The 20215-nt window shown below is 33.4% G+C and overlaps 4 protein-coding genes across 9 annotated transcripts; 1 reads left to right on the top strand and 3 right to left on the bottom strand.

Moving 5' to 3' along the window:
• Positions 1–18: 18 nt before the first annotated feature.
• Positions 19–4145, bottom strand: LOC143218084 (BRCA1-associated RING domain protein 1). Of its 2 annotated transcripts, XM_076443064.1 has the most exons (10): positions 4008–4145; positions 3748–3841; positions 3399–3587; positions 3053–3215; positions 2896–2976; positions 2601–2797; positions 2271–2507; positions 2064–2173; positions 1846–1964; positions 19–1774 (listed from the first exon to the last, which is right to left on the bottom strand). In XM_076443064.1, exons 2-10 carry the CDS (start codon positions 3816–3818, stop codon positions 1403–1405), a joined length of 1539 nt encoding a protein of 512 aa, XP_076299179.1. In that variant the 5' UTR covers positions 3819–3841; positions 4008–4145; the 3' UTR covers positions 19–1402. The 2 variants fall into 2 exon arrangements, with proteins under 2 accessions (XP_076299179.1, XP_076299178.1); XM_076443063.1 differs by having other exon boundaries at positions 3748–4118.
• Positions 4146–4791: 646 nt separating this feature from the next.
• Positions 4792–6648, bottom strand: LOC143218090 (uncharacterized). Of its 2 annotated transcripts, XM_076443075.1 has the most exons (4): positions 5798–6644; positions 5510–5676; positions 5245–5435; positions 4792–5154 (listed from the first exon to the last, which is right to left on the bottom strand). In XM_076443075.1, the coding sequence occupies exons 1-4, from the start codon at positions 6003–6005 to the stop codon at positions 4839–4841; spliced, it is 882 nt and encodes a 293-aa protein (XP_076299190.1). In that variant the 5' UTR covers positions 6006–6644; the 3' UTR covers positions 4792–4838. The 2 variants fall into 2 exon arrangements, with proteins under 2 accessions (XP_076299190.1, XP_076299189.1); XM_076443074.1 differs by having other exon boundaries at positions 4792–5435; positions 5798–6648.
• Positions 6627–8564, top strand: Magr (Iron-sulfur cluster assembly 1 homolog MagR). The gene is made up of 3 exons (XM_076443092.1): positions 6627–6978; positions 7781–7834; positions 8038–8564. The coding sequence occupies exons 1-3, from the start codon at positions 6895–6897 to the stop codon at positions 8290–8292; spliced, it is 393 nt and encodes a 130-aa protein (XP_076299207.1). The 5' UTR covers positions 6627–6894; the 3' UTR covers positions 8293–8564.
• Positions 8043–19593, bottom strand: Gcn2 (eukaryotic translation initiation factor 2 alpha kinase Gcn2). Of its 4 annotated transcripts, none has more exons than XM_076443055.1 (18): positions 19304–19593; positions 18650–19110; positions 18241–18410; positions 17786–18047; positions 17379–17619; positions 16947–17242; positions 16453–16827; positions 15788–16300; positions 14083–14246; positions 13503–13939; positions 12923–13199; positions 12259–12772; positions 11583–12065; positions 10612–11495; positions 9413–10532; positions 9236–9337; positions 9062–9154; positions 8043–8984 (listed from the first exon to the last, which is right to left on the bottom strand). In XM_076443055.1, the coding sequence occupies exons 2-15, from the start codon at positions 18701–18703 to the stop codon at positions 10406–10408; spliced, it is 4797 nt and encodes a 1598-aa protein (XP_076299170.1). In that variant the 5' UTR covers positions 18704–19110; positions 19304–19593; the 3' UTR covers positions 8043–8984; positions 9062–9154; positions 9236–9337; positions 9413–10405. The 4 variants fall into 4 exon arrangements, with proteins under 4 accessions (XP_076299170.1, XP_076299169.1, XP_076299171.1 ...); XM_076443054.1 differs by lacking the exon at positions 19304–19593 and adding an exon at positions 19186–19281; XM_076443056.1 differs by lacking the exon at positions 19304–19593 and having other exon boundaries at positions 18650–18878; positions 18981–19273.
• Between the last annotated feature and the right edge of the window lie 622 nt (positions 19594–20215).

Raw genomic sequence — 20215 nt, 5'->3', positions numbered from 1 at the left:
CTAAAATAATGAACAAATTTTTAAAATAAGGTCACACCGCTTTATTTATTTATTTATTTCATAGAAATTACAAGTATTAAAACTTGATTATCTTTCTGTTCACATCTATCAACATTATCAGTATTTGTCATTACCTGTTATGTTGATTATAGAAAACATGTTAAATTTATTTGTCAAGATTCTATTTGTTAACATGCATAAATGAACAATTCTTGAAATGACTATATGTGGTACGATTCAATTCTTTATCCTACTTGCATCAATTCAAATTATTTTTAGACACATCTTTTTTTGTAGTTGTAGACATAAATCGTTCTTAGATATTTTTTCGTGTTTGTGTCACGTATGCTAGAATCTCTTTTTTCTCTATATTCTTCCATCTTCGCACTGTTCTTCCTCTTTACCTCTCTCTCGCTCCCCTCCAATCTTTTTTTCTTTCGTTCCCTCTTTCTCACCGTGCACGTATAGATGTATATGTGCACGACTAGCGGTACTTTACCCGTAAATGTACGAGATACCGTACGATATTTCCCTTTGGAATTCATCGTTCTTTACGCAACGGTTGATCCCTCATAATCATAGCACAAATTCAAAATATTTTCTATTCCACAAAACACAGCGAAATGCTAGTATGTCTGCAAATATATTAAGTTTGTCGCAGATATTAACGACGTGCTTATAACGTTTCAATTAGACAAATAATTAATTCAACAAATTATTATTTGATATTATTTAATAACATTGTACCACAAATTTGAGCTTTCTCTTGCGTCTCGATAACAAATAGGCCATTGAACATGACTCCGAAAGTCCTTTTTCTCCATCGTCAGTTTTCGAGAACGTCAAATTTAAGAATTTTTTCTACTTCAACCGTAAAAGCTAAACGAGTAATTCTTATGTAAAACGATTTTAGATGCAGATGACTCTCTTAATGAAATTTTCAGCACATATACAGTTCGACTGCAGGTGGGAGAAAATTTAAATGGTGGTTCTCCGTGACAATGTAAGACGAAAATGAAGAATAAGAAAATTGCTATTCCAGCTTCGTTTTTGAGTTATTATCAATTGAAAATTCGCCTAAAATACGGCAACCCGGCTAACAGAGGTGTACGTTGCGTACGTCATAGAGGCGCGTGACAGTCACGTATCAAATGACAGATACGTGCTTACCTTGATTGCCATTTGGAGCTCCAGTGAGGTAAAAATGTTTTAAGGATTTACAAATTAATCGTTGGTCGTGAACTGATAAGTAAACAAATTTAATTATTATATATGAAATATTTCCTCAGATATTTGTTACTTTAAAAATAAATTATTTCTTCAATATTTTTGAAAGGCACTTAAGAACTATAAGAGATCTGGATAGTTACAAGAAAAGAAAACATAAGAAGTTTACAGTTATTTACAGCAAACCCAGATACGAAGGATCGACCAGCGTAAATTTTTCTATGCATTCTATCAACCATAAAAGTGGTAGTGATTTGATATGGGGCATATTATATTTCGCACGCGGTTCGTCTTTTCCCGGTACATATATGATATAATGTGTACATTTATATAGAGGATGAGAAGAATTGTTGGCGATATGAAAAGGAATAATTATTTCTCTTTGTGTTACTTCTTCTGGATCTGGTTGTCTTTTTAGAATTGTTCCCTTGCCATTTTCTACAAGTCTCTCTAGACGATCTCTTGTTAATTCCATTTCATTTACACAATAAGTATTCTTTGGTTGTAAAGCAAAATAGAAATAACAATTATCGAAAAGACCAGGATTCTGAAAGCACAAATAATAATGTTTAAAATATTACTCGAATTTAGGCACCTCATTTTTGTAAATAACTTTACTTGATTTTGTTCATTTTCTCTGGCTGCCTTTGGTGTTCCTATAACCGGTGCACCGCTAATTTCAAACAATTCGAAATCCATTGTTGATATATCATCTACGTCCATAGCGATTTGAAACCCTGAGAGATTGTACATATATATATAAAAATTTAATTATACACGGATATATGTATAAAATATAAATGTTATAAAAATGAATAACTTTTCTGCAGCCTTACATTCGCTATTCAGTAACCAGTTCCCACGCAAAATCGCCATCATCACATCATACGACAATTGCACTATGTTCTGCCTATTCGCTTCTACTACGACGTGAGTTACGAGTGCTCTAAAATATGATTTCGAGATAATATTATTTATAAAACCGATTTGAAACACACGTTACTACATTAAAAAACATATTTATGGAAAATTCTGATACATACTGATACATAGACACAACTTTAATCTTATGTTTGGCAGCCACTTCGGATAGTCTTTTTTTATTTTCTTCTCGCAAATTTGGTGCAAATATAGTGAATGTATTCGACGAATGTGAAACCACAAATGACTGTTCCAAAGTAGAATTGAAACTTATGGAATTCTCATTCATTCTATTTCCTTTTTTCAAGAGGTTCAATATTTTACGTGACATTGTATCCTTAGATGGCTCGCAGTAGTCTCTAAAGAATAAGTGTATAGAATAACAGATTTATTCCGAACAGTTTGAACAAGATTAGCATATTTGTATCTATAATAATAATAATAATACATACATAGGTCTTTTTCCTTGTTTATCATATACATCTGATTTAGCATGATACTGCAAAAGTAATTTCACTTCGTCCAATCGTTTGTTTATCACAGCTTCATGTAATGCTGTTCTATTCTCTCTCCCTGGTGTATTAGGCAGTGCACCAAATTCTAAAAGTATCTTACATATACTGGTGGACCCTGCATCGACCACTTCTTGCTACAAATATGCATCATTATTAGGAAATAATTATTAAAATAGTTAAACAAGTTATGCACTAAATGACTAAACTGTAATTTACTAATTCGATGACTCACTAAAGGTGTCCAGCCAGCATTATCTTTTGTATTCGGATCTGCACCAGCAGCTAATAAAAGTTTCACATACTCTATGTCATTCTAAAAGACACTCAACCATTACTTTTACTTATTCATATTCTTTTAATTTCTTGAAAATTAATGAAAAACAAACTACCTTTAAACAAGCTCTATGTAATATCGTCTCTCCTTTGCCATTCTTTTTATTTATATTTTTCTGTGGGACGCGCTTTCGGTTGGATGCTTCAGAATTTATTTTCGATGGTACTAAAGATACTTCAGAGACATCTAAAGCATCTGTCGTCGCATTCTGAAAATTTCTAATGAAATCATGGATCATATGCTTATATATTATATATTCTATAATGAATTTATTTTAATTAGAACTGCCGAAATGTATGCATTACATTTTGACAAATTCACCAACTTGAAAATCTATAATATACATATCATATATAGTATGTATCAAAACATAGAGAATGTATTTTTTTTATTTTACATACCTTTTTCCAATTATTTTGGCAATACTATTACAGTAAGATGTAAGACTGTTAATCATGTGATCGCTATAAATTTCGACCGGTTGCACAGGTGTATTGCACTTTGAACATGTTGTATCATTTTCAACACATTTTTTGCAAAAGAAATGACCGCAATTGGTAAATGTGACAGCGTTTATTGGTTCACGACGACTAAAAAAATATTCCCAACAAATATATATAATGAAAAAAATAAAATTAACGTTTGAAAAATCATCTAATATGACTAATATTTTCCTCAATATACTATGTACGTAAATTATAAATATTTCGAATATATACAAAATAAATAATATTCTCAATGATACATTACCACTTGTTGCATACTAACGCGTCCGTAAAGTTTTTAAGGGCTTCAGTAGTATTTTTCCAAAAAGTATCCATTTTTACCACATCAGAAGAAATCACTTTAGAAAAATATTTATTGTTTTATTTACAATCATTCGTGAATGACAATATAAAGAAATGCACGGTGCAGTAAATAAATATGTATATATTTAATGCAACGTGAGGACGTGAGGAAATGTTATATTATCGAAACAATTTGTTTTATAATTGTTTGAGGTTACACACATTAAATTATGATATAAATAAATAATTAGATATGCACGAAAAAAGATAGTTTGATTATTCATATAAAATACACTTGTTTAAACTGCCAAAACACGAAGGTTGTAAGAAATAACTGGAAATAACCAATACTCTGCCAATACGAATGTGTATATATACACAGACGCATGCGCAGTAAAATTAATTACAGAAAAAGGCGCAATATATGCGTAAATACTTTTAGTCGTTGCTTTATATTTTTATTATTTGTACATTCGTCATTCACCACAGAATTGTTTTATAAATTAAAATAATATTTAAAATTAAATACATATATAATATAGTACTTAAAATATTTTTTATATTCAATACACAGAGTCAAATAACAAAGCATTTTTTAAAAATATGTTTCAAATAAAAATCTTGGGATTTTAAAAACTCGATTGTGTAATCATGTCCATTTGTTAATGTTTGTCGGTGAGATCTTTCTTGTTACATAGGACTTTGTTCTTTCGTTGTCATCGATCGTCAAATTTCGTTGACCCATTCTTATACAATTTGAGGTATAACATTAGTATAAACATCGTCCGAAAAAGTATAAATATGTTAACACTAAACCTACCGAGCATCAAAAGTAACTGGAATATGCTCCTTCATAAAAATTACAAGATTAATTTGATTTAGACTTTGTGCGGCTCCTATTGTAATACGTGCTCTATTAAAGATATCTATACAATAATTTTTATTATAAATAATTGTTATTATTTCGAAAGATCTGGTACCAGTCATTTTGACCGGTAGTGGTAGGTTTAGTGTTAAAAGAGATAAAATTACATATAAATCATGCTACAGTTGTTATTTCTTGTAACTGATCATAGGTACTGCATTGAGGTCAGCCCATTCAAGGAAAAACCTTTCTATCTGAACTGCACATTCAATCATAAAAAGACAATCTGTTTCAGCATTGTGCGCATTTATAGGATCAGTGCCACAAATGTGTTTGTACACAGTCGTTAATTTAAAATTATTTGGTTTATTATTTACAAAACCTAGTCTACGTTTTGTTTTATGGTCTTTTATGTTCAATTTTATACCAGAATGTTTGATCACTTGACCATGAGGTGTTTTCTCATTAGTTCTTTGCATTTTCTCATAATAACTGGTACGTGGACTATCAAAAATAGAAATATCATTAGAACAATTTTCATTTCCTTCGTTAAGATGAATCAAAGTTTCATCGTGGTTATTAGAACAATCATACTTGGTATTATCTACTACAGCTGATAATATTTCATTCCATCCGTCATCTAACATTATACCCATATCTTCATTGTTATAAGACATGCATGTATTAGCTTGAATAACACTCTTTTTATTTTGTGAACCTCTATTTGAGAAGAAATTTTGAATTAAACACAGCATATCAATGCAAAGAATATCTTCGCTAACATCCTGCAATGGAAATATCAAATTATATAAGCACAAACATATTAAAATGTTAAAGTATAATATTGTATTTCTTTTACCTTTTTAATATGTTCAAGTTCTTTTAAGAATATGGGATAATCATATTGATTCCCATTATAAGCTACAAAACAAACTGGTGGTACAAATCGTTTTATAAAATTTGCAATCATATCATGTGTATCGCAGGTAAAAGGTTTAACATTCTCTAAATCTTGATTTGACAAACCTAAAACAGAATAATTATGATTATGAATTATTAAACTGAAAACAACCTATTTCATATATGAGTTTCATATTTGGGGAGTAGTATAGTAAAAATAGAAATAATATTGTAGAAATCAAAATACCTGTTATTGTTTCAACTTTCTGAGGAATATGTTTCAACGGATTTATTGGTAGAACTAATTTACTTAAAACTCTTGGTAATGTTTTTGTAGTATCAGATATCGCATTTCTTGATACTGCTATCAATGACACTTCTGTGATTTTTGGCATGCAATTATTTGCCATTAATCCAGTTGTTTCCAAGTCAAAGAATATAAATGTGTTTAACATGTTTAAATACAATAATCAAATGAATGTTCCAAATAGTAACATATGAATGCACCCAATCGATTCAGTAAATAGATATAGAATCTACGCTTATCTAATCATATTATAGATAATACATTGATTCATTGTGCAATTAATCAGCACAAATTATTTCTGCTCAAATGAGTAATCAACTGTGTTTGTAATTGACTAGATTTTATCGGAGTTATGGATCTACTGATCTACTTCCAAAATTTATTGTTCTTCAGCGTAGAGGGCGTAAAAATCGACTAGTTTTTAGTAATGTGTTGGTTAGACGTTAGACTCAGACTGGTTAGACATAGAAATTGACCAAAATTGACATACATTCAAAATGCAACAGAGAAATGCAATTACCATGCAATTACCAAACGCGGAACAAAAGTGAAATAATAGCTGTAATAGCAAATGTATTAGAAAATAACTTCTATAAAAGTATATATTATAATTAGGTAGCCGACTGCAAAATAATGTGATATCAAGTGAATGTTGGTACTTGCTCTTTATATGTATATATATATGTATGTATGACAGCATCGACAGCATATATATTATATATTAGGCCACATATTTTAGCAATGTCGGTATTTCAGATCGTGCAACACAAAATCCCACATGGCGATTGGTCTACGTCTACTCCTATACTGTCCTATACTATATCCTGTATAATATCAGAGAGGATACATAATATGTTGCGACCAATCAACCCAAGCAATTTCTATCATTTGCCAAGAATATTTTTGCATATATCTGTTATTTAATTTTAAATCACATTTAGAAAATGCAGACAGAGGATGGTAATGTTCTGAAATTATTTGGGGTCAGGGTCAGAGTTTCTCATCTGTAGAAACGTGCCATTATTAATAGAAGCAAGATGGCTTCTACTGTGGTCGCTACAGCGACAGTTCGTGCTGTCAAAAGCAGAAAAATTCTTCCTACAAGAGCAGCTCTTACTTTAGTGAGTGGATAATAACATCTGGTAATTTAGGTTGTTGTATACGTGAATTACGTATTTAGTTTTTTGTCAATATTATTATTAAAATGGATAAATTTGTTGGATATTAGAATTTGAGGTTAACAGAATAATTACTCTCGTTTCTAATAGTGTAAAATATTATTAAATTTAGTTATATTTTTCTTTAATGACAATCGCTGTTGTTACAATTATCTATTTTTCATTAATCCGTATATTATTGGAAAAGTGTTCATTCACATTAGAATTTGCTGCACGATACATTTTACAATTTTATTTGATGTAATAACTTAAACGATTGTCGTAAGAGATATAGAATTATGTTACATGACCGTATTTGATTATAGTGCGGCCCTGTTCTAAAATTTCTTGTATTATAGGTTAGATATATTATGAATTAGAGTACATATATACATATATGTATAATGTACATTTAGGACAGAAACGAGTCGATGCAATTTAAAGCAGTAAAAACATTAACAAAACTCAAGAATGTCACTGTATTGGCTTTATTAAGATTGTTAAAGAAGAAAAGACAGGTCTATATGGCTACTGTTTCTAGCAATTTGTGCCAATAATTTCTATATATGTTGCATAAAGATTCATAGTCTATAAAAAGTAATGGTCATCCATCCTAGGGATGAATCTACTTACACTGATCCAAAGGTGTCACCCCTAGCATGGATGACCATTACTTTTTATACACTCTTACAACATAAATTTTATCGTCATTCGATCATATTCATATTTATATTTTACATATGTATTATAATTCTTTTTGTTATAGACATCAAATGCGGTGAAAAAGATTAAGGAGCTGTTGCAAAATAAAGAGGAATACGTGAGTACATTTTTTATAGTTCTATGAAGATATTTCGTATTGCAAAATAAAAATTTTCTGCATCAATTGTTACAAATAAGAGTAAAATAAAAACTTCTTTTTCGTAATTATTTCAATGAGCACAAGTAATATTGATATTCTTTGAGTTCATCTACAATCTATTCATTAATAGTTTTGTATAAAAGAGATATTTGATTTTTCAGGTAGGTCTGAAAGTTGGAGTAAAACAACGAGGATGTAACGGACTTAGTTATACTCTTGATTACGCTCAAGAGAAATCTAAACTTGACGAAGAAGTTGTCCAAGACGGCGTTCGAATTATAATTGATAAAAAGGCACAACTATCTTTACTGGGCACAGAAATGGACTATGTGGAATCTAAATTAAGCTCCGAATTCGTTTTTAACAATCCAAATATTAAAGGAACGTGTGGATGCGGAGAAAGTTTCTCTGTTTAATTAGCTGAATGTTTAAAAGAATTGTAGTACAAGTAGATAGACATGAATTGAGTGTAATTTAGAAGGCAAAATCTGATATAAAGTTATCGTCATTTCATTTGAAGATGATAATGATTCAATAGAAAAACTGATAGACAAATGAAATATGTAACATAATTGACTCTGGCTATGCATAATAGAGTATATTTATTTTGTTAGTAAATTGTACATAATTATAGATATGTAATGTAATAGTTTGTAACCAAAGAATATATTTGATATAAGTGAATACGTATGTTTATTGTACTTTCACCCATCAGTTTTTACTGTGTATTTTTCTACAGTAGTTATCAACACATGAGAATTAAGTATTACAAAATTACACTATTAGTTTTACGTTTGTACCATTTATTAACGAATGAACTAGATTATCTATATACATTACAAAATTACATTATTAGTTTTACGTTTGTACCAATCCATTAACGAGTGAATTACATTATCTACATAATGTTTGTTAATTGTATTTTTTGTAATATTAATGCAACCCAAGTTCGCAGTTGGTAAATCAATACTAAACCAACGTCCTTCGACTTGGAAACAAGCATGAAAACTTTTAGAAGTTAGAATAACATCGTTCACTTGTATACACAAACTGCCAGGCAATATTCCAAACATATTGTTCTTTATGCATAATGGGAATAGTTTTTCCACTAAAAATATATGTTTAGTTTCAATTAGCTATAATCTTAGTGTTAAAATTAGATATCTGCTGGTGATAAAAACTTACAAGAAAGATTCTGTTGAATAATGACTGTGTTATTATATGTTACCGAGAGATCAACACCAACACTATCTTCTATATATTTAGCCTTTACGCATGCTGCAATGAAATATTATTATGGACATATTTGCAGGAGTGACTTAATTATATCATAAATATTGATTTTATTGTAGTTCTTACTTAGTCCATTTACGTGAATAAGTTTCCAATTTAAGTATTCACAACATACACAGTGGGACTTGTTACAGGCGCATGCTTTTCTATCTTCAACAGAATTATGGACTGCAAAAGAATTAATTAATGAAAGCATTTTTTAAAGAAATACACTTAAATTATATTATGATAATCTTTAAGTACCTTCGTTTTCGATTGTTATTTCCGTTGTTGTAACGTCGCTTAATAAAACATACTGTAACGAAATTGAAAATATGTATAAACAAATCACAGTTTTCATGTTTTTTATATGTGGATTTGCACAGCTCTTAAACATTAACTTATTATAAGTATAGATATTTTTATGTATATTTTGAAATTAAATAATCACTGATAATGATAGAGTTATATTTGACGAAACTTTCTCAGAGTGAAAATCATGTGTCCGTTACCGTGTACTGTGACAAATGAAATTGAATGAAATGAAATACAAAAAACGTCCTCACTTCACGAGAGTCTCTTGTTATTCTCCGGTATAAACACGGTAAACACGGTTATTGTTTCATTGCTATGGTAATATATACAGATGTTTAATTTTGATCCATTATTATTAATATTTTACATTACTAAGGGGAGATTTCCAGTCCGAAAATTCATAAAATTACGCTGCTTGGTTGAGAATTAATTCATAACGACTTTTACTGATTTCCTTTGTCGTCAAACCATACTGGTAATAAATTTTAACACTTTATCTCTACAAAATTATTTAGATTTTATTTGTAAAAGTTATACAATAACGTTAGACCGCATACAATATATTGTACGTTCATATTTTTGATTTATCTTACATTATCTTCGATTGGTTGTTCTTGTGATGTAAGAACCGAGATCAATTTTAAGTTATACTATGAGAGACACCAAGAATTCGAGTCGATGTACAGTAATAGTTCAACATGCCTCTTTATGAAGTATTCGTATTCGTATTTGCAGCAGAAAAATACACGATAATTTAGATCTGGTAATTTTAGGGGCGATTTAAATGAATTTGTATAGTTTAGAGGAACTTAGATGTAATATATTATTTCATATAAAAATTAAACAATTTTATTATGAATCACCTATAGTTACGTGACAAATGATTTTAGTATAATATTTTAAGCCTGTATAATTTTAGACTTTTGTAATGTAATAAACTATCTATAAAAGAGTCATATATTGACTATCCATCAGACTATACAATATCAACACAGGTCGTAATTTTTCTTTTCTCGTTTCCCGCAGTTCCTCGCATATATCCTTTATATACTTTTTGTGCCTTGCATGTCTAAAAAGAGAAATCACAAATTTAGTGTACATAGATGAAGATATTAGCTTTATGAAACACTAATACTGCAAATACTTACTTATCGATAATGACCTGTATGCTTTTAAGAAAACTTTGATCTTCCTCATCGATTTCCAAAAAACTTATAATCGTTCTAATCACACTCATTTCTAAGTTCATTGCAAAAATTACGATCGGTATTTTATGTGCGATCCTTTGAAAATACGTGGACATCTGTGCAAATATCGAATTTTTCAAACTTCTTCTGGAACTACCAGAAAGTTTATCCCTTTCTGACAAAATAAAATTGATATTTATATTATTCGGATTGTTATTACTAATATAATTCTCGTTAGCCGATGTTTTACTTTCAGATCTATTTAAAATAGGTGTCGATGTATCTAGCCTTTGAAGAAACTCTCCAACTTCTTTATTAGCTATTTTCTTTTCTTGAAATCTGTCCCGTTCCCAAGTGTGGACTCTCACTGCTCCTTTTTCACTGGCTTTTAGGATAACAACTTGGTTGATCGATTGCTCACTGCAATATTCTAGAATTTCCTCAACGGACATCAAATCCAAAACTGTAACTTTCAATCCAAAACTCCAAAATTCTTTCAAAAGATCTATCATCTCTTTTTCTCGACGAGTGTTACCCAGACAAGAAATAGCAACATCGATTCCGTATTTACTTTCGGAGGATTCTGATGTTTCCAGAACAGCAGATACAAGTTTCTCCAATGAGATGCTGATCCCAGCACCGTATTGTTTAGTTTCTTTATTAGCCATTTCTGTACGTTCTAGGATTTTTCGAAAAGACGATAACATTTTGTCGTAACGCCCACCTGCTGCTATTACTTCTCCACATTTTCTTCTACGACGTTTAACTTCGCATGTTATCTGATAAATTGTACCACTGTGTTGATTTATATTATGCACCAAGAGCGGAACTACTACTACCGTCCACTGAAAGATATAATAGTTGTTACACTTATTAATGATTATATTAAATTATGCACATAATTAAGATTCAAATCTAGTATACGACCTTACCTTAATACCTAATGATTCAATATGTTCCATTACAGTCTCAATTTCTTTTAGTCCCTCTTTAGCTAATGCTGCAGCATCCCCTTTTCTCTTTGTTATAGTTTTCAACACACTATGAATTTTAGCGATTGAACTCTCAGTCTCGAATAAATTGAATAACGTTTCCATGGCTTGATCAGTCAAGCAAAGACTTATCAGATGTGTTTGGATTTGAAACCTCGAAAACTTTCCATCACGCGCGTCTCTTAGGATCGAATAAATATCTTGATATTTATCTGGATCGATTCCACAGTATATTAACACAGCTTTCAATAACGAAGTATGGTTCAGGCGGATGGTAAAATTTCGTTCTTGTAATTGAGGTAGTTCGTTGATGACTTCCCAGACAATGTGTATCAATTCAGCTTCCATTAATAAATTATTGGCAGTAGGGCTTATTATGTCAAATGCACATTCATAAAGTTCTCTAGGATGGAAACCCAAAACCTATGAAATTTAAACTTTACCAATTACAATCAGAATACGATACAATAGTGAAATAATGAGAATTATAAATCGGATCAAACGAGATCGAAACCACTTCAATTGCTGTGTAAATAATGACTTTAATGAAAAGTGTTTCAAACAAGATACAAAAAGGAAGAAGCTGTTTGCAATGTAGACAAATATCTGTGAATACCTTCTTTTCTCTGAAAACTCTTTCAATGGCGTATCTTCTGATATGCAGCACGTTATTCCAAACTACATATCTTGCGAAAGGAGCGCGTAAGTCATGGGGTATGCAAACAATGTTTCCATTACGAGTCATTAATTTGACACTGGAATCTGAAAAACTACAAAACTGACGCGACTTTGGCATCAAAAGCGGCGTGTCTAAGTAAACGCCACCGTGTCTCTGAAATATTTCAATTACTTTGCACTTCACTCCTTCTTGATGTTTTTTCCAAGATAGAAAATTTATGTAGCTTCTACTAGGCAAATTCATATCGTATGTAATATCGTCTGCTGGCGTGACTTCTTGCGTGAAGCAACAAGAAATTAAATATTTATAAGCTTTGCTCTGATTGTTTGAAAGCGTGCGCCGAATCATTTCTTGTAATTCGGTTTCTTCGAGTTGTGGGGGAGGTAAGTACTCTGAAGAGAGAAGTTCTTGAGCTGTTGGTCGTTGACTAGGATCGTGGTTCAGTAACCATCTGCGATAACGAATAAATCTGAATAAATTAACTGATATTAAGGATTTAAGAACTGTTCAGGGAATGCGTTCCAATAATTTGACATGACAGAGAACTATTTCAAGCGTGAAAACATGAATTCATGTTGAATAGAGTTTATTTAATATTTACCGAAAGATATGAGTTTGTCGTGTCATATCTGACTGCTGCATTTCTGGGGGTAGTATGATTTCTTTAGATCGGAGGTTGAGTAAAATTGTAATTCGTTCCATTCCCGTTTTCAGTGGCTTGTAACACATTTCAAACAATATTATTCCCAGACTGTAAATGTCGACTTTTTGGTTGTAAATGGCTTTCACTGCTTTCATTGTCAGCTCCGGTGCTACGTACAATGCTGTGCCCACTTGTCCTGTTAACGAGCCCACATCTTCTGTACCGAAACTGAATCCTACAAAATCATATAAGAAAAAAATGACATTTCTAAATTAAGGGAAAGATAGAACAGTCTTTATCATGAATATTTTCAGCATTATTCGAAATCAGTATGCGATTGTCTAAAGACGTAAATATTGCACAACTGTTACGAAAACTTGTTGAATTTACTTGTTAATATTCTAAACGTAATATTTACTCCTCTTTTTCCTAAGATTCTACAGTATTGGTAATATTTTATGTTTTTTATTTAATAATTTGGTATCTAGGCGTAAGTAATTAAGTTTTAATGCATTCTTGTTAACTCCTTGCTATGTACCTTTGTCCATAGTTTGCGACTCTTTATCTATCTCCATAGGATGTACAAATGTGGAGAAAATGTTTGTGGTAGCTAAACCAAAATCTCCAATTTTGACGTGGTCATTGCTGTCCAAGAATATATTCACTGGCTTCAGATCCCTGTGTATCATGCCTTGTTGATGAATGTGCGCTAAACCCTCAACAATTTCTCGGAATAACCTCCATACTCTTTCTCGATCCTCATAGAGACCTCCATCAATGGCTGTGCGGAGCGTGCTCTTTTCGCAGAACTCCATTTGAATATACATAAACTGTATTTCCCTAGTTGTTTTTTCTGATTTACTTGTATCCTCGTCATTTTCATCCTCTTTAACACTTGACGCAGATTCTTGGAAATTTGAATCCCTTTCAAATTCTATACTATCGGAAGATTCTATCCTCAACAAATTCCGCATTCTGGAAAGTAATTAGCGATTATTGTTTATAAGGTTTCCAGGAGTTTCTGGCCTTCTTTAAGTTCTCCGTTTTTTTTTTAATAGAAATATTTTTGATGAGATATGTACTACAAGTTATCGTTTCAAGAATGATTGATTTCTTACAAAAACGCACAATCTTCATCACTGTCGGTGTCACTGGATGCATCGCTGTTGTCTTCGTCACTATCCGGCGGAAGTGTGGTATTTGTACGAGATTTATATGAAACATTCCATTCAACATCTTGCAAAGGCGGTGCCAATTTTTCAATATCGTCCGTGCCCAAATCCTGAACAATTAATTAAATATCTATTATATTAATGGAAAATTTCTTCCTCCCTTTTCTTGACTTTTCTTGGAAACGTCCACAGAAATCTGTACGTATTAAATCACCAGGAGCTCCAAATTTATAGTCATCTACTTCAGATTACGTATCCCCTCAACCTCTGAATACTTTGGAGACGGTAAATTGAAAATAGCAATAAAAATGTGAAGCGTGACGGAATCAAAACCACCGTACGTCGAGCCCAAGTTCGGGCGCTGAAGACATCGAAACAAATACCGTGACGTCAACGTCGACACTCGCAAAAAGAGTGCGTGCTATCTGAAATTGCTTTACGTAAAAGAGTATCTAAATCTTGTAGTATACATGTACCCAGTAGTGAGAAACTCTAATGGCGTTTGTCCGTCTGGTGGGCCTTCGTTTTTGAACAAAAAAAATGAGATCCGCAATTACTATTTTATCCACGTACGCCTTGACACAAACGCGTCTCCGGCTGAATTCCTCTATGTGACAACTCTTTGTGTCCCTTTACCATTTACGCTCCTGCTCGCACGTCTTTCTGCGAGTCGGTGGCATTAAAAAGTCTCTTCAACGCCCCTACACTGGCCCACACAAAATCCTCGATCGCACCTCGGATCGAATATATCGTATTGTAGAGAATGGGACTCCGCGTGAGGTTTCTGTTGAAAAACTCAAGCCTGCGTTCTTCGAATCACTAGCTATGTCATACCAAACTCCGGCACTGCTTACTTATCAAGAACAGATGCGTGCAGCAGTTCCTTGCCAGCCATCGTCTCCTCCGGACGAGGCTCAAAAGCTAATAAACCTGTGGTTACTATTGTAGATTGAGTTCTCTACTCAACCTCTCCTTCTGCCGGCCGTCCTGACCGTCCAACCCAGCGGCTCATGGAACTGCTCCTCCAGAGCACCCCAACTCCATAATCCGAATAGGTCCAGCACCACCTCGCGAACCATCCCAATTCCCCTAAACAGCACCCTCTTCTCACAGACCAGGGTCACGATACGCGAGAATTCGCCCCATTCCGAGCTGAAACGCGTGCAAGGACACTTTGTATAAAGAGCGAAATCAAACTTTAGTATTTGGGCTAGCAGTGCAGTTTCCCCTTACTGTATCATCTAATCTACATATTTCGTAAGGCGAATGCAAAACATTCGTTCCTTTTACGTCTACCTCTATTCCACTCGTTGCATCGATTCTTTTACTTTATTGAGACGTGTTCGAGTCTCAACCTGCCTCCTGAACTGATGCAATTTTAACCGAGCACAACTATACCACAAGATTTATTGTTAGATACTCTTTTTCCAGAAAGCGATTTCCGATATGGCCGGACCCTTTTGTCAGTTTAAGCTGTCGCCGCCGTCACCGAAGTATTAAATATTTCGCGGAAGATACGGAGATACAAAATTGCACAGCTTTATACATTGATGTCATTCCGAGTAATGAAATAAAATTTAGAAAATACAAATGAAATTATCACCAAAGCGTATATAACAAGTATAAATATAGAAATAAGAACAATATTTACATTAAGCAAGTCCTTGCTCTTCTTCTCCAATGGCGTTTCGCATTCTTTCTCCATTTCATCAGTTATAGTAGCACTCTCTATCCAAGAATTGTAGTAGCGCACAACGTTCTCATGATTCATCCGTGACAATAATTTCACTTCTCTGGTTATCTTTCTGTTCAGCTGCTTGTTCTTGGGATTAAGTTCGATTCTTTTGATAGCATAAATTCCACCGTCCAATTTATTTTTCACCTTCAGTACGTCACCAAAGGCACCTTTGCCAAGCCATTCGAGAACCTCGAACTCATTTGTAATTCTCGAATGACCACCCAAAGGTGGGACGTATTGTCTAATGTCTGCATCGGTTTCTTCAGGCTCCCGATTCTCTTGTTCCTCTCTGCGTGGTACCTTCGGCGGTGACAATGCTCGAGCCAAAGGTGCCTTTATGAACGTATGTTGCAACAGTTGTTCAGCGGACCAACGCTTTCGTTCATCGTTGATGAGGCATTTATGTAAGAAATCCTGAAGATCAGGCTGAAACATTCATACAACTTTAGTTAAGGATATATATATAGGATCTAACGTCTTTCTAATTTCTTATTGCACTTATACATTTTTGTCATAAACGCATAAAATCCGCAATCTAATCGTGAATATAAAAATTACAATCATGAACAAGTAAACACCTGATTAATCATTGTTGGATCAATTTTATCTCCAGATGCAATTGCTCCGTTTAACAAGGAGAACATAAGTACACCGAAACGATAAATATCAGCTTTCTTCCCACCTCTTCCTTGGATGCTGGGAAAATCTTGTTCAGGCTTGACAACTGTACATGTTTGATAAATGTCGGATAAACGTTTGTTGAGCGAATAATCCGATAACTTAACTGTTCCTGTACGATCGATGTAGATACTCGTGTCGCGTAAGTCTTTGTGGACGACATTATTGTCGTGGAGGTAGTTTAGAGCGTTTAAGATTCCAGTGGCCAAATAACGAAGGAGGTCAATGTCTACAGGAATGTTCTCCAATAGGAAGAAAGAACAGGTGGTACCTATCTAATAAAAATCAACTATTAACCATTTACATTTTGTGTAATAAATTATGAACACAGGCTACTAATGTTTCTCTGTGAATAGTTCTGTTTGCCAGTATGCTTTGCAAGCTATAAACTCACCACAAATTCTTGAAGAATATAAACGACTGTTTCATCTCCATTTAGCAAGTACTTCATATTTATATAGTGCACAAGATTTGGATGATATAATTTATACAAATGATTCATCTCTTGCTCCAGACTCCCTATTTGTTTCGTAATATGTTGTACATTGTTTTCATCGATATTATTGTTTCCTTTAAATGTCCATTCGCTAATTGCAAACAATTCACCAGTTGTCGTATCCACACCAGCATACACAACAGATCCTTTGGCACTGTGGCCCATGCACTTTCCTCTATACACTTGCCGTTCATCTGTGAAACGCATAATAGAAAATATAAGGAAAAAAATACGCGTTTGACCATGGTGGGTTAACCAAAAATCTTTTATGCAACTATCTTGATTTATTACTTTCGGATGTGGAATAAATAATCGTTATAAATTGCACACCTTTGTTATGATCGAAGTGCAGCGATTTCGTGCCTCTATGCTCGCATAAAAAACCATCGGTACTTTCGGAACTACTAGCGCATCTTCTTCGAGAATAAATCCGTGATCTCTCTTGCGGAGACGACGGTATCGTTTGTGATGGATTATCTGAACGATCACTATTTAAGCGAATTGACTCTTTTCGATTACGAATCTCAGCTTTTAAAGCTTCTTGTCGTTTTTGAATTTCATCCTGCAGTACCTGCAATTTTTTTATTATTGTTAGAACCGAACAAATCGTCTTTGGACTCAGAACTGTACTCGAGAATCTAGAATTTTGATTTATAGAATTCTTGTTGAACCTTTCGCTTTTTTTGCGTTAATTGCAAAGAGCTCATTCCTACACCTAATAAATTACGTAATTTAACCTGTCTCTCTTGATCTTCCTTCAGCTGTTTTTCCACCATTTCAAGCTCAATTTTTTCTTGTCTCCTCGAGACCATTTCCTCGTAGAAGCTGCTGTAGCTTGGTTTTTGGTTCTCGTGTAGGTATTTTTGAACATGTTGGGCCAGCTCAAAGATCATTACTTCTCCCTGCAGTTGTGTGGACAAATCCACTAATTCCAAGTATAATTTATCGACTTGTTGATGAGATAAGCCTTTACTGTTTTGCAGTTCTATACGCGGCGATCTGCAATTTATGAAGGAGTTACTGTTTTTTGATTTGTAGAAATTATGCTTACTTGGCGAAGAATTACTTTTTTACAAATGCTTTTTACACTGTATTTGTATTTAAAAAATTATTGCTTCAAGAAAATGTTTATAATTTCCATTACACAGACAAACAAATAAAATTGCAAGAAAATAGGCTGTAAGTTACTTACGTGTCAGGATAGTTATCGTTGCATATTACATGTAAGTCGATTTGTGCGTGTACTGCACCTGGACCAGACATACCTCTTTGAGGTATTAGCGTCACTATGATATCCAACGGCTGCCATTTTCGCTTACCTTTTCCACATCGTAAATCACAAAGTTCGTCTCCGAAAATACTCTACACAACGAACATTAAAAATTAATCAAATTCAGAATATTATTTTCAAATTTTGTTTTTCTTTTTAAGTATGTTTGTAGGTAATGACCTCTGTTTAACGTTTACAAACTATATTTCAAATATTCAAAGCAACTGTAATAATTTTTTAAGCGACAGTAAATTTATTTGTTATACACAAAATAAATACAGAACATGATATTTTAAAAGGTTCAATATTTTTATTTTAGATTTAAACTCACCTTCAAGGCCTCGATTTCGTTTTCCTGTCGATCTTTACAAGATTCACAGGACATATTTCTCCTAATGCATTACAATCCTCATTGTCTAACCTCAAAAATTTTCAATTACGCCCCAAATAATTGCATTCGACTCGTTATTCTACGTTTAACCATTATTTTATTCAAGTATGGGCCATTTAGAGCGTTAATTTGCACAAACATTTCAACATCTCACATATTTTTTCACATGCTGTACAAGATATTAACGTTGGCGTATCAAGTTTAAATTCAAGAATTCTTTGAATATATAATTTTCAACTATATAAAAACAAAATTAATACGATATAGTTACATTATCTTCTTCATTGTTTAAATAAGTAACACATTCAACAAAACTTTTAACATGTAAGAAAGTTTCAAAACAGTTCACGAAAATAAATACATTTGCCGTTCGCCGCTTCCTTTCCACGATCTAAATTGATCTAAATAAATAAATACACAATTTACAATACACAATATATATAGAATATATATAGAATACTAAGCATGTACAGTACACAAAATATTATGTATCTACTTGTGGGTCTCCCCTAAAAAAATGAGTAATAAATGGAAACTATTAAAATTAAATATTCTGGCGGTTTCATATTATAGTACAAATAAATATATATATACCCAGACATCACACCGGCTCGATTTTAGCCGGGCCCCTGTGCACAAAATGGCGCGAATTTCACCTGCAGGGGGCTCGAGCCCAGGGCCTGCCGGCCGGGCCGATGTTCGACCGATTTGCGAGATTGCAAGGGTGCGGGATTCGCGTTCTCATTTCGTGATAATACAAACACGGGTTTTTTCAGTAGTCAAAAACGCCAGATAAAGGTCAATCTAGGCAGCAATCGCCCTCAAAGGTCTTATTTATTAACTTATTATACTTTTGTCGGTAAAAAGGGAGACTGCTACGCATTTGCACAGTACTGCCACATTGATGCGACCCGCCCTGTGTCGTGCATGCGCGAGAAAAGTTGGGCTCAATTGAAGCACTGATTGGCCACATTAGTGTGATACCATGCTGCCCTCTCAAAAACAGGCTGAATCCCAGCCCGGCCGGCGGGCCCTGGGCTCGAGCCCCCGGCAGGTGAAAATCGCGCCATTTTGTGCACAGGTGCCCGGCTGAATCGGCCTGTCTGGGTCTCGACGCAGCTCCAAGCGTTGTGTTTACCCGTAACCTGTAGGTCAGGGGCTCTGCTGGCTGGGTCCGGTGGTAGGCTCTGTCAGACTGTGCTGTCTGGGTATATGTATAAGGGTGGTATAAGTATAAGTATTTTTATGTACTTTTTACTTTTTTACAGAAACATTAATTGATATTCTATATATGTTAGGATAGATTTTAATTTAAAATTTATGTTGTTTTTAGATCTTATACTATAAGCTTTGTTTTTAAAAATAATTTTGTGAAGTATGGATATACAGGGTGTTCCCGGACGGATGGTACAACCGAGCCCAACCACCCTACCAGACTCCCAATCTGCCCTCCCTACCGACCTCTCAGTTTCCCGCTTATTTTTCAAATGTTTACACTTCAATTGT

This window comes from Lasioglossum baleicum, chromosome 18, assembly GCF_051020765.1.
Source record: "Lasioglossum baleicum chromosome 18, iyLasBale1, whole genome shotgun sequence".
NCBI lineage: Eukaryota > Metazoa > Arthropoda > Insecta > Hymenoptera > Halictidae > Lasioglossum > Lasioglossum baleicum.
This window is presented reverse-complemented; position numbering and strand designations above follow the sequence as displayed.

Bases quoted from the DNA above. Each gene is read 5' to 3' on its own strand.
- LOC143218084 (XM_076443064.1), bottom strand. From the start codon at position 3,818: ATGGATACTTTTTGGAAAAATACTACTGAAGCCCTTAAAAACTTTACG. The intron at 2,977-3,052 runs GTAGTTTGTTTT...AGTGTCTTTTAG, and splicing joins TACATAGAGCTTGTTTAAAG to AATGACATAGAGTATGTGAA. The intron at 2,508-2,600 runs GTATGTATTATT...CTTATTCTTTAG, and splicing joins AAACAAGGAAAAAGACCTAT to AGACTACTGCGAGCCATCTA.
- LOC143218090 (XM_076443074.1), bottom strand. From the start codon at position 6,005: ATGTTAAACACATTTATATTCTTTGACTTGGAAACAACTGGATTAATG. The intron at 5,677-5,797 runs GTATTTTGATTT...ATTCTGTTTTAG, and splicing joins GAAAGTTGAAACAATAACAG to GTTTGTCAAATCAAGATTTA. The intron at 5,436-5,509 runs GTAAAAGAAATA...TTTCCATTGCAG, and splicing joins AACTTGAACATATTAAAAAG to GATGTTAGCGAAGATATTCT.
- Magr (XM_076443092.1), top strand. From the start codon at position 6,895: ATGGCTTCTACTGTGGTCGCTACAGCGACAGTTCGTGCTGTCAAAAGC. The intron at 6,979-7,780 runs GTGAGTGGATAA...TTTTTGTTATAG, and splicing joins CAAGAGCAGCTCTTACTTTA to ACATCAAATGCGGTGAAAAA. The intron at 7,835-8,037 runs GTGAGTACATTT...TTGATTTTTCAG, and splicing joins TGCAAAATAAAGAGGAATAC to GTAGGTCTGAAAGTTGGAGT.
- Gcn2 (XM_076443055.1), bottom strand. From the start codon at position 18,703: ATGTCCTGTGAATCTTGTAAAGATCGACAGGAAAACGAAATCGAGGCC. The intron at 16,828-16,946 runs GTGAGTTTATAG...GATTTTTATTAG, and splicing joins ATATTCTTCAAGAATTTGTG to ATAGGTACCACCTGTTCTTT. The intron at 16,301-16,452 runs GTGTTTACTTGT...TGAATGTTTCAG, and splicing joins ATCCAACAATGATTAATCAG to CCTGATCTTCAGGATTTCTT.